This window comes from Octopus bimaculoides, chromosome 7 (genome assembly GCF_001194135.2).
Source record: "Octopus bimaculoides isolate UCB-OBI-ISO-001 chromosome 7, ASM119413v2, whole genome shotgun sequence".
Taxonomy (NCBI): domain Eukaryota; kingdom Metazoa; phylum Mollusca; class Cephalopoda; order Octopoda; family Octopodidae; genus Octopus; species Octopus bimaculoides.
In genome coordinates this window covers 14,207,916-14,222,725 of record NC_068987.1, presented here as the reverse complement: position 1 = coordinate 14,222,725, position 14,810 = coordinate 14,207,916, and the positions used below count along the sequence as shown (strand labels likewise).

Sequence of the window (14,810 nt, the reverse complement as noted above, 5' to 3'; positions counted from 1 at the left end):
TTCTTCCAGTAACATACTGTCCATATAATCTTAAATATTTCTTTAACTCAGGCACAGTAAGTACTTCGATAGCTGAATCATCGAGCTGCTTTATATCCATGATAAGACGTAAAACAATAACAATAGCGTGGATAGTCTGCGTAAGTTTAATTGTCTACATGGAGCGCCGCCTAGCCAAGGGAGATAACCTACTTATAGGAAAGCCCCTGTACATACACACACACACACACACATTCAGAGTTCCCATACAGTTTTCATCTACCAAGTCCACTTATAAGTCATCAGTTGGCCCAAGATTATAGTCGTAGACATATGCCCAAGTGAGCATGCAGTGCGGTGGGACTGAACCTGAAGCCACATGAACATCCTAACCGCACAGCCATGTCTGCAGCATAACTCACACACATACACAAACTAACTTTGGTTGGAGATATGAGCCAGACAAATACGTCCTGAACAATACTAAATGTACCGAAATGTTAAAGGCTATAATGTTGGGTGGAACCCAAGCATATTTAGCAAGTTTTGATTGAGAAGGGAGCAGGCAAAAGGTAAATAAATAAAGTCGTATACTTACTAAATTCACCACGTAAATACATTCCTTTTGCCCCTGGAGCCCATTCGAGCCATTCAACACTGTTGTCATCTTTAACGTGGACTCCATATTTTTTGAATCCTAAACCAAATTCATCAAGGCTTCCTTCATTTTTAGATATTCCTTCAACTGTTTCTTGAAGGATTTTAGCCCTGATAATTTCAAAAGAATCAGTTTATTAGCTATGTACAAATTAGTATGGATGAACAGAGGCATCACATTCATTTACATCATTCAGTTTGTTTGTTTTTTAAGTCCATATCTCAATGCTAGCATAGTTATGAATGAACATTGATTCAGGCATTATTTTATGGCTGGTTGTGTGGTTGTTAGCTCGCTTCCCAACTACTTGGTTCTAAGTTCAATCCCACAGAATAGTACCTTGGGCAAGTGTCTTCTCCTAAAGCTCTGAGCTAAAGAGCTGACCAAAGCCTTGTGAGAAGATTTGGTAGATGGAAACTGAAAGAAGCCTATCATGTATGTATCTATATGCATAAAGAAGTACTGATCACTTGCAGTGGAGGAAAGTTGCGAAAAAGGGAGACCCAGAAAGACATAAGATCACTAACGTAGCTAGAGTGTGTGTCACTTGGGGTGGCCCTTCCATTTGCCGCCCCCGGACCCCACAAAAAAACACATACTGCCTACAGCAACAACCTACAACAGGGCGAAAAGTGCTGCCCAGAGCGGACCACCCCCTACGTTAGTGCAAAGGATGAAGTATTGAAAATCGATTTCAAAACACTGACCCTTACAAAGAAGATGATAGAAGACCAAGATGTGTGACACACTGCTGTACTCAAGAAGACCCACCCACCACAACAGAACTGAGATCCTAAAGCCAAAGTATCATGTAAAAAGCATAAGTGTGGGTGTTGGTGCCACGTAAAAAGCACCCAGTACACTGTGTAAAGTGGTTGGCATCAGGAAGAACATCCAGCCGTAAAAACCAAGTTGAAACAGACTATGGAACTTGGTGTTGCTCCTGGCCTTGCCAGTTCCTATCGAGCCTTCCAACTTATGCCAGCATGGAAAACAGACATTCAATGTTGATGATGATGATGATTTGTGTGTGCAATGAGTTGGTGTCTCGTCTTGCCATCGCATTATTGTTGTAAATGAGTGTCATTATCGTACAAGTGATGTCTTTCATTTACAAACTTCCATGAAAATATATCCAGCCATGGGGAAATGTTACTTTACTTGAAACAGGTTAGGGTTGATGACAAGAACAGTATCAGACCACAGAGAATTTGTCTCAACAAATTCCATCTGACCCATGTAAGCATGAAAGAGTGAACATGAAAACAAAGATGATGATGATGATCATCATCATCATCATCATGACGACGACGACAATGAACTTCCAGATTCCCTAAATTTTCTTAGACAGACCCTCGCAGTAAGGCAGAGACATTGAGTTTTGTTTAACATTTATTCACCACCTGAGAATGGCTGTGAGTCTAGATATGATGGTCTGGCTATTTGCTATTCAAGAATATATTCTTCAGGTGACTCATTTTTTCCTCGACATAAACTGAAGTATTAAAGCAGACTGCTTTTGCTCGCGTTGCATACATTCGATAATTCCTTTCTTCCACTACGATCGTTAATTCGGAATCTTAACCACTAGATCATACATCTTGTAATTGTAGATTTAGATATTTTAAAATATATCATCACGAAAGTACAATTAGTTAACAATGCATCTCAGGTATTCTTTTCTGCTCTAGGCACAAGGCCCGAAATTTGGGGTGATGGGGCCCAGTCGATTAGTTCGACCCCAGTACGCAATTGGTACTTAATTTATCGACCCCAAAAGGATGAAAGGCAAAGTCGACCTCGGTAGAATTTGAACTCTGAACATAAAGACAGATGAAATACCACTAAGCATTTCGCCCGGCGTGCTAACCTTTCTGCCAGCTCGTCGCCTTAATGCATCTCAGATATTAAGACAAAACATGACGCCGCTACTTTATAAATGTTAGTTAATTTGGGGATGGAAATTTGGCAACATCACTAAACAAGTTTTGAGACTATATAAATTACTCGACATTTTTTCTTTTTTTATTCAGACATAATGTATATAATATATCATTCACAGTGTTTTTTTTTTTTAAATTTTAAATACGATAAAGTATGATTTAGCTGTTATTTCTGATTGAATAAGCAGCTAAGTGCAGACTCCTGTTTGACGTTCACATGGAAATTACATCACTGATATACTCTATTTAATTATGCAAGAATTGTTAAAAGAAAATTCTGACAAACAGTCAATCAAGCAGGTTATAAATCATTGAAAGTTTTGATAAATGTCAAAATAGAATGATAGTTAATAAGAAAATCAAACGGTTGTTGAATGAACAAAATACAATCAATTTTGCGTGGTGTTTTTTAATAGAAATAACTCATTTAAATGTTTAAGGGCTTTTAGTGAAATGTGATATTTATGCTCACCTAGGGCCGCCTTAACAACATTACAGGCCCTATAATATATACTGAGTAAACAAAGCATAAATAGATCAGAATTGGACCCTTAGACATGTGAGGCCCTGAGCAACTGCCCTGTGTGCCCATGTCTTGAAACGGTATTATGCTTACCCCTAAAATGTTTTAGGGGTGCCTATTGTTTAGTGAAAAGCGTGGGGACGAGTTGGTAAAAATTGACCGTAAATAGAGCGTTACTAGTTGCGAAGCGGAACCCCGAGTCGGAGATTTGATACGTTGAGAATAAACCTAACATATAACCGTGAAGGATTCTCCGTCAATTTCGACGATGAGCATTCAGTGGTTGTTCAATCAACTGATGTGACCACTCGTTAAATGAACATGTTAGTTGTTGAGTATTCAAAAGACACGGGTACTCTTAACATAATTATCAGACAGAATCAATCTCACAAAATTGAGTCTTTGAACTAGGTACAATCCATGCGACATACTTCTACACTATTTCATTTACAATGTTCAGACTGAAGATTTATATATATATATATATATATATATATATATATATATATCGGAGTAAGTACATAAAATGCGCAGTCATTCCTTTCCCATTTCTAACAAAACTGTCCGATGAACGGGAACGTGAAACTCTGAGTAACAGTCTTTTGTTATATTTCTGCTGCTTTTAAATAAAGTATATATATATATATATATATATATATATATATATATATATAAGAGAGAGAGAGAAAATAAATAAATATATATAAAAAAGACGATCAGTGAAGATGTCAAGCGGCGAGACAGAACCCAGGACCTCATTTTTGCGAAACATACTTCTTAACCTTTCAGCCATGTCTTCGTCCACACACACCCACATTAGGTCACTATGACATTTATCATAATACAGAGTAAACATCTAATTATTACAGAATGTCCGTGAGAGATCATAAAGTTTTCTAAATTCTATTTGATCACATTTCAACTTATGATAACAAAGCAAAAATGGTAGGAGAGGGAGAATTAATAACGATAAGTAAAAAATGTATAATAGCAAGATGATAAAAATTTCGACCGGCAGAGTTCACGATGTTTTGTGTGATTCAAGGTTGTAGCCATTTAGCTTCATTCATGTAAACTAATGTTATTAGGAAAGGTATAAAAGTAGCACAATCTCATTTCTTTTACTGCAAAAGAACGATCGATTTTCTGCCAACTCCAAGTGAACAGAGTTCACGCTCTGATTTCGATTCCTACCTGTGACTATTTCACTTTATTTACGTCGCAAGATTTTGTAGTAATGTAAGAAATCGATATTTGAAAACTGAAACAAGGACATCGAAGGACGACTTTTGATTTTAATGTTATTATTAAATGCTATAAAATGGTGCAACTAGTCATTCAGTTAAAGATCATACCAGTTGCCAATTTTCCCTAAATCTGAAGGAAAAGCTATCCCAACAAAAATATTTGGCACAGACAGAATACTGTTGGTGTCCCTGTACATAACCTTGACCTTAAAAAACCCCAAAACAAATAAGGTTTTTCGGCTACAAATGGACACCAGATATAACCGATACGGCGAACCAAAAGCAAATAACAAAAATGAAAAATATTAATAAAGTCTCCGATGAAGGGCATTTCTCAAAACGGATAGATACCCTTGTACCGATACACCAATTTAGACCAGTTCATATCTATTATTTCGTTCTGAACATATTTATAGCAGTTGTAGACCCCTAAAGAATTACGTTGCACTCAATTTATTTTTGATTATAGATTAACAATGTAAGTCTCAATTGTAAACTAAATTCCGCAACAGCTTTGTTTTTTTTTGTTTTTTTTTAATAAATACACACATAAACGGCCATAGAAACAAGAAAAAACGGAATCTACTAAAGGAAAATAAATAAGAAAACTCACCTCCTTTTTATTTCAGTTTCATAGCCCTTAAGGTAAGAGTCATATTCAAAGAGTCGTTCAAATTTGAAATCGATTTTAGTGCCTTGTTCACCCTGTCCTCGTGCCATAGCTTCACAAGAGAACTACGTCCTGATGGCACCAATCTAAAACGGTCAAGGTCAGTAACGCTGCAAACCGGACTTCTTTTTTTTTCTTATCTCATTTTCTCATTTCTTTTTTTATTTATTTATTTCTGTTTATTCTTTCAAGATATGGCTTCATTTCCTAACATGGGAGAAGAACCGCCCTTTCTGTGAGATAGACTAAGAAGAAACTATTTAAAGAGGGTGGGCGTGTTTTCTTTCATTTATCTGAAACGGTGAAAGTAATTATTTTAAACACCTAAAGGCATACTAATAAAAGAATATTTTAAAATAAAGTGAGCTCCGAACAAAATTCTGAAAAAGAATATAATAATGAAATTATTAACTTATACATTGCTTAATGTATCGTAAGTTCCCAGACAATTTATTAAAAGAGTACCATAATTTCCAAGTCACCGTTTTCTGCACTTTTATCACGCCGCTACCATGTGTACAGCCGTTTTGATACATGCGTATATTTATTTATATATACATGTTTACACGTGGTACTGTTTGTCTCATCATGTACGTTTGTGTATGTGTACGTACATACACATGTGCGTGTATATGTACAGCAGTACATGTACACTAGTCCTCAATCAATTATCTTTCTCTCTCTCTATGCAACTATTTGTAGTTAAAAATCGGTAGAGAAATTCCACTTCACCTCCCGTACTCACAACTAGCATTTATGACATAGTTACAGAGAGAGGAAAAAATCTTTCCCGTCTGTGTGACACATAGAATAAAGAACCCTGTAATTCAATAGGTTTATTTTCATACCCGCTAATTTAATAAGCTGTTTCTGGCACATGGAAGTTTATGATGAATAGTTAGTCACTCCACAGTACTCTGGAATTTTAAGTGTATATGTATATGAAGCTTATAACTCATTGTTGTGCTGAAGGATCCTTGAGAACGTTATCTTTGCGTTGCATTTTTGAGGTTAGTCTGTCTGGCAGATCTGATAACCTCCCTGACGGAGTACAAACGTGCACCGTAACCTAAAAATAGAACAACAATCAGGCAAATATAATGCTCTGACGTCTCACTGTTTTGTGCTGCTCGGCCCTGTGGCACCATTTAAGAATTATTTGGGCTATTATATCAATGTAGCGTACGTGACAATGGATACCACAGGTTTATGGCTTAGTAGTCGAACATTATTCTATCACGAACACTATCCTTTCTCTCTCTCTCTCCTCAGAAATATAATTTATTGATTAATAACGTGGACTTCGGTTCAAAATATTAAAAAAATGTATAATCAGTGCCCATTACCTTTGCTGTCCCTTCCTCAATTCCCAGACTGGTGAGATTAATGCAGTTGATACTCAACCTAAACGTATGAATGATAAACGTTGGCAGATAGGAGGACCAAAGAATCTGATTTGAATGCTTACAATAGAGTGAACCCTGCTAAAAGTACCCAACATCCAGCTAGCTGTATGACAAGTCAACGTATCTAAAAGATGTTCCTCTACACTTTATCATCAGTCGTTCACTTTTTATTATTACATTAGTCAGGAGGAAAAGGCGGTCTGTCTGACAGATCTGATAATCTCCGTAATGGAATGACAAATGTGCACAATAACTTAAAAGTAGGACAACAATCAGACAAAACCTTTGAAACTAGTGGCAAGGAGGGAGCATACTATCTTTATGGCAGAAACCAGGACTGACTGCTTGTAATAGAGTGGAGTGAGCCAATGACACCCAAAAAACTGGACAATGGATTGAGTCTACCACCCATATATAGAACCATCTTAAGGCATGGGCCCAGTTTGCATGATATGGTTTGATGTTAATAAATAAATACTATAGGGTTCAGTGTAGTGACTTGTCCAGGGGCCTATAATGCTGCTAAGGTAGCTCTGCCTATAAAGGGTCCAGAGAGACTTGAACTCAGAACAAACACTGCAAAGCATCCCATCCAATACTCTACTATGCTTTGACCAATATTTAATTTATCAACCCTGGAAGGATGAAAGGAAAAGTTGATCTTAGCAGGGTATGAACTCAGAATCCAAGGTATTAGAATAAATCCCACAATGTATTTTGTCTGGTGCTTTAACAACTCTGTTAATTTACTGCCATGAAACAGCAATACCTGTTGCCATATAAATCTAATTCAGGTGTTGAACAGCAGAACAATACCCTATAGGCTTCAACTTACAAGTTATGCTGTTCAAAGCTGCAGTTACAAGATATCTATGAGATTAGTGTGCATATCTTAAACATTAGGAAAATAAAGGAGGAGGATGTTGTCTTACTATAACATAACCACATTGCCTGTGATATACCAGCATATTATCTTAAACATTAAGTTTATGTTCAAGCTGTTATCATGTCTTCTCCATTTTTGTTATTCGATCTTTGCACTGCAATCCTGATAGTTGGGACTTTGAATGTGCAATTTGCTATTTAAACACCTTTAGTAATTTGCTGAGATTTTTGTTGTTTAGTTCCAAGTCAATTACTTTCAAGCAAACTTGTGATCTTATCTTTATTTGTTTTAAGTGTAGTATATCTAGGACTACATGATGCAATGTGTCCATCTTTAAGACATTGTGGGAGATTCCACTTTTAAATTGAGAAACTACATAGTGACTCCTTTGTTGGTAGATTTGGTGGATATACTGAGACAGTCAAGTAGCTACTCAGAAATTTCTTTATTAGCTTGCATTGTATGGATGAAGAATTTACAAGCCAAAGAATAACAAAAATTAACGTGAGGATTAGTAGTTCTCTAATAAGCTCGTATTTCTGGGTTCTCTTTTCACTTTAGGTCCATGTGTTTAAAGAAGTCCATACACAAACATTATTAATCATCATCATGATTTTAATGTCCACTCTTCCATGTTTGAATGCTTTGGACGAAATTTATTGAGGTAGATTTTCTCCAGTCAAATGCTCTCCTTCACCAACCTTCATCTTACAAGCAAGGTAATATTTCAACATGGTAGGACATGCTTTTACAGAAGATTGGAAATGGATGACATCCCTTATGTGAGAGTGACACTCGTTTATTATTATCATGTTATGTCAAGACAAAGAGATACTAACACACATACACATAGGCTTTTTCAGTTTTTTTTTTTTTTTTACCAAATCCACTCACATGGTTTTGGTTAGCTCAAGGGTTACCAAACTTTTTCAACCATTGATCCCCTTTAGCCACTTCTACATCGACCATCCTCCTCATTTAAAATATCTTAATACCCTACCCTACCATACCATATTTTAAATGTTAGCTAAAATATACATGTACAACAAATTAAGAAATTCTATTGAAGATGACACACTTTTTACATTTAAAACTATGTGTACGAGTAAACAGTATTAAAGTTTCAATTTTTATGAAATTGCTTTCATGGTTAGAAAATGTGAAAAGCACATATTGCTGGAATATCTTTTATTGAAATTGACAACATCAATGTGAAGAATGAGCATGGCACTAAGTATTTCAAGCAGTTTATCTGGATGAGCTGGTCTTTCGCACGCCAACCCCTAAGCTATCACCGACCCCCTGTAATTCTTCACCAACCCCTAGGGAGTTCATCGCGACCACTGGGTTAACTCATGGCTCAAGTAAAAGACATGCAAAGTATCATGTAGTGAAATTGAAACATAGTTGGGAAGCAAACTTAACTACACAGCCATGCCTGGGCATAACAATTTTCTCATAGCAACATTGCTTGAGGTAGCAGTCTCAATATAAATCATAGAAGATTCCATTTCATTTAAAGGATCAAAATATTGACTGAACATAAGAAGACTGTTTAGGTCCATCAAAGTCCAAAGTTATAGAACCTTATGTAGGAGGAACTTTTTATATACATTTGCCAAATTAACGAGGTTCTAGCCAGATACAGTATTACATTTAGTGAGGCTGTTGATGTATGTTTCCATGATCTAGGACCAATGGTGAAAGTGGATTGGCTCCTGTTGAGTGTACATCTCTTGTGTTATGGACTACCCTTATTAGAAACAGATGATGGGGGGGAAACAAAAAAGATCAAACTCTAAAGCACTAAGGAAATAGCTGAGTTGAATGTACATAAAGAAAGAGAAATTTGTAATTTTGACCCAGAAATTCAGTCTTTTGTATTCTAGATACTGAACATTATGATAATGTTGAATATTATTTTATAAGATAAATGTTGTATGTTTAAAACAAAGTAAATTGTATTTATAAATAGTTGCGAATATATGTTCAGAATGTAACACACACTCACATGTATGCAAGTATTTGAATAAATGAAATATAATTGCACCCAACACATTTAGTTGGAGTTGTATTTAATAACAAGTTAAGTCAGCTGCTCATTACTTGAAGTTTTGTGGGTGTAGATACATGCCTATGTCCTCAGATGTACAGAGTCAGAGCAAATAGTCTGCTGGTATCAAGTAGTTTGTATGATTTAGGCGTTCAGTGACATACCATATGGCAGGGTGATCAGTTTGGTAGGGTTAGACTACCTGTCAGTTTGCATGTTAAGCATAGCTCCATGATGTAATCTTAACTGCGTGGTAATAGTACACAGAAGGGAAATAATCCCACTATGAGTAAACAGATTGTACACCTTGGAATTGTGCATGGGCCAATTAGAACTAGGGTAATCATCTTAAGTTATCTGAATACATCTGTAATCAGAATGCATCAATAAGATCAGTTTTCCTGCAGATTGTTGTGGTATATATAATTTCTCACAAAGGCAAATATGAACTCCAGGTGAGTAGGGAAGAACTCTGTCAAGGATAATCCATGTGATTTGGGGAAAGTCGTTTCCTTATCCTTACTCTCCAGATAAAGTGGTGAAGTTTTCTTTGTCTTTACACCTGAAGGAGTGCATGTGTTACATAAACCTCTTGAAATCATTAGTTGTTATGCCTGTATTGATACCATCAGATGGTGTGAAGGTGGCTCTACAGGTTTCTTTCTGTTGTAAGCTGTGCAGGTTTCTTTCTGTTGTAACATGCAATAATGAAAGTCATTATTTAAGCATAAGTAGCTAACCATGACATTATTGGCGATAAAGAACTTATTGAACATTTCTCTGTCCACTAATGCATAGATTTTTCTATTGATGCTTGTGACTAGGTTTCTAATTACGGCTGAAAGGTGGTAAGAGTTTCTATAGACATATACAGTTTTCTCATTGGGCTTTCTATAAGTGTAGTACTTACCCAACTTGAGATCTAGGGCAACATCTAGCAAGTTGATTTTTTGTTTAGTTGTAATAATAGTTGTTAGGTCAAATTCTTTGAAGATGTTTTCAAGAATTTTCCTTTAACTTATCTATGGCATAGATATTCATATGGCCTCATACAGGGCTGAACTGTGGAGTTCTAAATTCTTTTTTAAGGATATTCAGGATAAATAACCCAGTAAGGTCAGTGACCCTCAACCTATCATGACTCCCCCTAGATACATCAAACAGTAGGAATCATTGTGAAACAAGAGTGATTTCCAAGTGATCAAGATGATCCCCTTATCAAAGTTGCTTATTCTAGTTAATTATCTCATAAAGTTTTAAGGCTTTCAGGTGGAGGGATTTTGATATTGAAGGATAGAAACCCACAATATTAAATTAGGTTGATTTGCTTTATTCTCAATGCTGAGGACCCAGTTAATAACAGTGGTGCAGCAGTCTCACTGAATCAACCCCGAGGCCCTTTTAATATCAGTGTTGATGGGATTCAGATTAAGTTTACTTACAATGCCTTTCTCACTCTTAGAAGGACTGATAAACCTGCATTTGGGGTTGGAAAGAAAGCTGGGCTTATGGCCTTTAAGAGTGATATGTTGGAGGCAGTTCACATGATATTCTATCTTTACAAGAGTAGCTGGTTCCTTCACTTCAATGTTAGTTTTCTTCTGTTTCAGTGATGGTCTTTATAAGAAGTCTTTTGAATGTGGATGTGTGTTTCATATATGCTCTTTTCTTCCTAGCGAGAATGTGTCAGAGGAGAAAGAGTTTCACAAATGCTTTTTATTTCAGAATATCCATGATTGGTGGTTAGAGAAAGATCTTGACATCCTCTGACTTGAAGTCTAGTTAGAATTCTTGTAACAAAGTGGGCTCTGTCAAAGGCATCAGATGGACAGATGGTGGTTTTAAACCAGGAAACTAATTAAGCCTATCAAAATACATCAAAGTGATAGATATGTACCATAAGCAGCATAATTAGTGTTTTGTATAGCTCACAGTGCTGAGTTCAAACTAAATAATATTTAGAGTAGATAATGGGGAGATCACCTTAGAATGTTATTCCTTAGAATAATCTGAAATCAACAAAAACATCAGGAATTTAATATCACAATGACACCTCAAAAAATAGAGGAATTTTATTGAAAGCTTGTTCTATAAATGAATGTACTTTTTTTTATCAATAACCCCTTCAACAGCGATATAGATGTTGAACCATTTGTCAAACTGGCAAAATGAGTTGAACAGATTTATGTTCCTTTATATATTGTTTCAAATTTTAGTTTAACCCTTTTGTTGACAAGTGACTGATGAAATATACTGCCTTTATTTCAATTGACTTAGAAAATAATGAAGATTTTAGTACAGTAAAATAATTGCCATTAATAAACTGGTGTTTAGAACATAAATTAACATGAAATTTTGAAGGAAGGTTTTCATTTAGATCACATTAGACAGGAAGTTTGTATAATTCAGGGACAGTCTCAGGCAGGTTGGTATCAAAAGGGTTAATAGTTACTTTTCAATGCTAGCATTCACATGATGAACATGTCTATTTTCATTTTTATTTTGTGGGGATTTGCATGTCTTGTTTACGCAGATTTCCCTTATTCAACCTTTTAATCAATAACCATACATACAATAGGATGATGATAACCTATTTTTCAATAAAATTGAACTTTGTGGATAAGGAGGGGGTACAATGCCCAGTATTTGTTATTGCTGTTATTAACCCCCCAGATCAGCTCTGGTTAAAAAGACCTATAATCAGTGGTTTCAGCAGTGACTATCTTGTCCTTTTAAGGATTTGGAATTATATTTGTTGGTTGTGTCTTTCCTTTTGTAAGACAGTAGGATGAGAGTTGAATTCAACTGCTGTTTCTAGCAGATTGAGCAACCACCTAGATAAGCTTCCACATCTGATTCAATAACTCTTAAGTCAAGGTGTATGAAGTCAAGACCTTACAGTATGGAATGCTAGTATTTTGTTTGCAAATTTTGGTTTACATAAATTCTGGTGATACTGAAGAGCCTTGTTGGAATGAACCCTGTCAACAAATTGCCATATCCAACATTTAAATTTCACTGCGACAGTGACTTTTTGGTTAAATGCTGCAAAAACAAGAAATATTCAGCAGGCCATTTTCTATGAAATGTTATTTGATACAAACAAGTCTTTTAATGGAAGTGTGTGTGTGTGTGTATGTGTGATCCTTCTGTCTGGCATTTGCCATGATAGATCACTGACCACTACACATATATTTTTTTCTCTCTTTGTTTCTTTTTGGGTTCCTTTAATACATCCATTTGTTGTTTACACCACCTGTCTTCGTCTGTTGCTTTTTCGTGAATTCTCCCATATATATGTATATATATATAAATAATATTTTATCGGACTTGTTTTGATAGATTAACAAGTTTCTCTACTAAATTCAAAAGTGGGTTCTTCAGGACTTGAAATGGATTTCCATGTTCTAGTATAAGTCCATGGTGCAATGATCCTTTGGTAGTTTCAGCTGAAAATTAAAAAAGAAAATTACTTATATTACATATGCACAGAAATGGTTGTGTGGTTAAGAAGTTCACCTCTTAAACGTGGTTTTAGGTTCAGTCCCACTGTGCGATATCTTGGGTAAGTGTCTTCTAATATAGCCTCAGGCCAACCAAAACCTTGTGAGTGGATTTGGTGGACAGAAACTCAAAGAAGCCCGTCGTGTGTGTGTTTGTCCCCCCAACATCGCTTGACAACCGATGCTGGTGTGTTTACGTCCCTGTCACTTAGCAGTTGGGCAAGAGAGACCGATAGAATAAGTACAAGACTTACAAAGAATAAGTCCTCAGGTCGATTTGCTCGACTAAAAAGCAGTGCTCCAGCATGGCCGCAGTCAAATGACTGAAACAAATAAAAGAATAAAAGCATATGAGCAATACCTAGCTCTCTGTCATGTCTAGAATACAGTAACCCTGAAAGAGAGATTACTGGAAGTGTGACAACACATCCAACCCATGTCACTTGAGGCCTGAACACTTTGAAACTATGTTTCGTGTCAAAAAATGAGAAATGTTCTCAGGCATATTAATGTATTAAAAAGGGCTAAGGAAGAGCACAGAAGGTTGTTCTTAGAGGCAAACAGAAGGTGGATTGACCATAGTCAATATAATAATGACATCGAGTGAGGTCATTGCCAGCGCCGTTGGACAGACTCCTGTGTAGGTGGCACGTAAAAAACACCATTTGAGCCTAGCCGTTGCCAGCATAATTATTGCTTTACCCTCAAATGTTTTCAAACATTTGTCAAAAGTATTCACTACAGAGTATACATATATATATATATATATATATATATATATATATTGGTTACATCTGTCCCATAGACTAATTGAGACAGAGTTTACAATATCTTCTCAAGAACAACATGACATATACATAGACAAAAAAATGGATATTTGAACAATTAAAATGTCAAACAAACTCACCTTGCTTTATTATCTGGCCATTGCCATCATAATGCACAAAATGCTGATCTTCAAAACCAAGTAATTTGCAATAATGTTCTAATATTTCTGTGTCAGTAAATTTGTCATCTTTACAGTAAAGTACACCAACAGGCACTTCCTTCGATTTCATACTTACTAAATATCCACCAATCTGTAAGAAGACCAAAAAGTTTAAATGCCAGCAATATTAGGAGATATTGACCCCGTTGCAAAACTAGTACTTATTTTATCGACCCCCCGCTCCAAAAAAAAAGGATGAAAGGCAAAGTTGATCTCGGTGGAATTTGAACTCACTAGCTTGCCACATTAAATGAATATAAAATATTACTGATGAATTCAAAAAATTTTATCAAGTATATTCATGAAAAAGTCATAAAAGTGGATTGACGTATTAGTGTCTTCTGATTAAAGCTATAACTTCAATGTTTTTTATTTTTCTAAGCCATAATTGACATTGCAAGATGCTTTGAGGCAGTGATCACCTAACTTTTTTCTATCACAAACCAGTTTCATGCAAGACAATAAAGTGCATAATACATAATTTAATTGTTACATGTATAACACCTATATATTACAGATATATATATATATGTAGGGAAGTGGTTATACACCATTAGGCGTACGCCGCTTCCGTACATTAAATTTCTAGAAGAAACAACGGAACGCAGATTCTGAACAACATAACAATATTTATTTACAGTGGAATTCAGTTCACGCTTGGAGGGAATTCGGTAGCTCGTCGCCCTCGGTTACTGAGACGCCTCCTGAATGATTTCCGTGGTTATTTGTGAAGCTCTGGTGCTGACATGTGAGAGAGCTCTGTTGGACGTCTTGGCTCGACAGAGATTGGTCAACGAAGAGACTGAGAAAAGGCGCCAAAGCTGGGTGTCGAACTCTACGCATGCGCATGAGACTCTTCCTGTATTCCTTCTGGAACTAGTCTCTGCGCATGCGTGGATAAAACTCCGGACATTGAACATATAACAGTCGTCTGCTATAAGGTGTCACTACATG

At 36.1% G+C, this 14,810-nt stretch overlaps 2 protein-coding genes across 2 annotated transcripts in view; both read right to left on the bottom strand.

The window, feature by feature from the left end:
• Positions 1 to 5,858, bottom strand: part of LOC106871134 (1,4-alpha-glucan-branching enzyme) — a 20,782-nt gene extending 14,924 nt beyond the window's left edge. Inside the window, exons 1-2 of the mRNA XM_014917443.2 lie at positions 4,964 to 5,858; positions 578 to 747 (exon numbers count right to left, since the gene is read on the bottom strand). Of these exons, the coding sequence (XP_014772929.1) occupies positions 578 to 664 (87 nt within the window). The 5' untranslated portion in view covers positions 665 to 747; positions 4,964 to 5,858. The remainder of the gene's footprint in view (positions 1 to 577; positions 748 to 4,963) is intronic.
• A 5,541-nt stretch (positions 5,859 to 11,399) lies between these two features.
• The window catches only part of LOC106871135 (uncharacterized), a 13,183-nt gene continuing 9,772 nt past the window's right edge, over positions 11,400 to 14,810 (bottom strand). Inside the window, exons 6-7 of the mRNA XM_014917444.2 lie at positions 13,776 to 13,947; positions 11,400 to 12,814 (exon numbers count right to left, since the gene is read on the bottom strand). Coding sequence (XP_014772930.1) covers positions 12,687 to 12,814; positions 13,776 to 13,947 — 300 coding nt within the window. The 3' untranslated portion in view covers positions 11,400 to 12,686. The remainder of the gene's footprint in view (positions 12,815 to 13,775; positions 13,948 to 14,810) is intronic.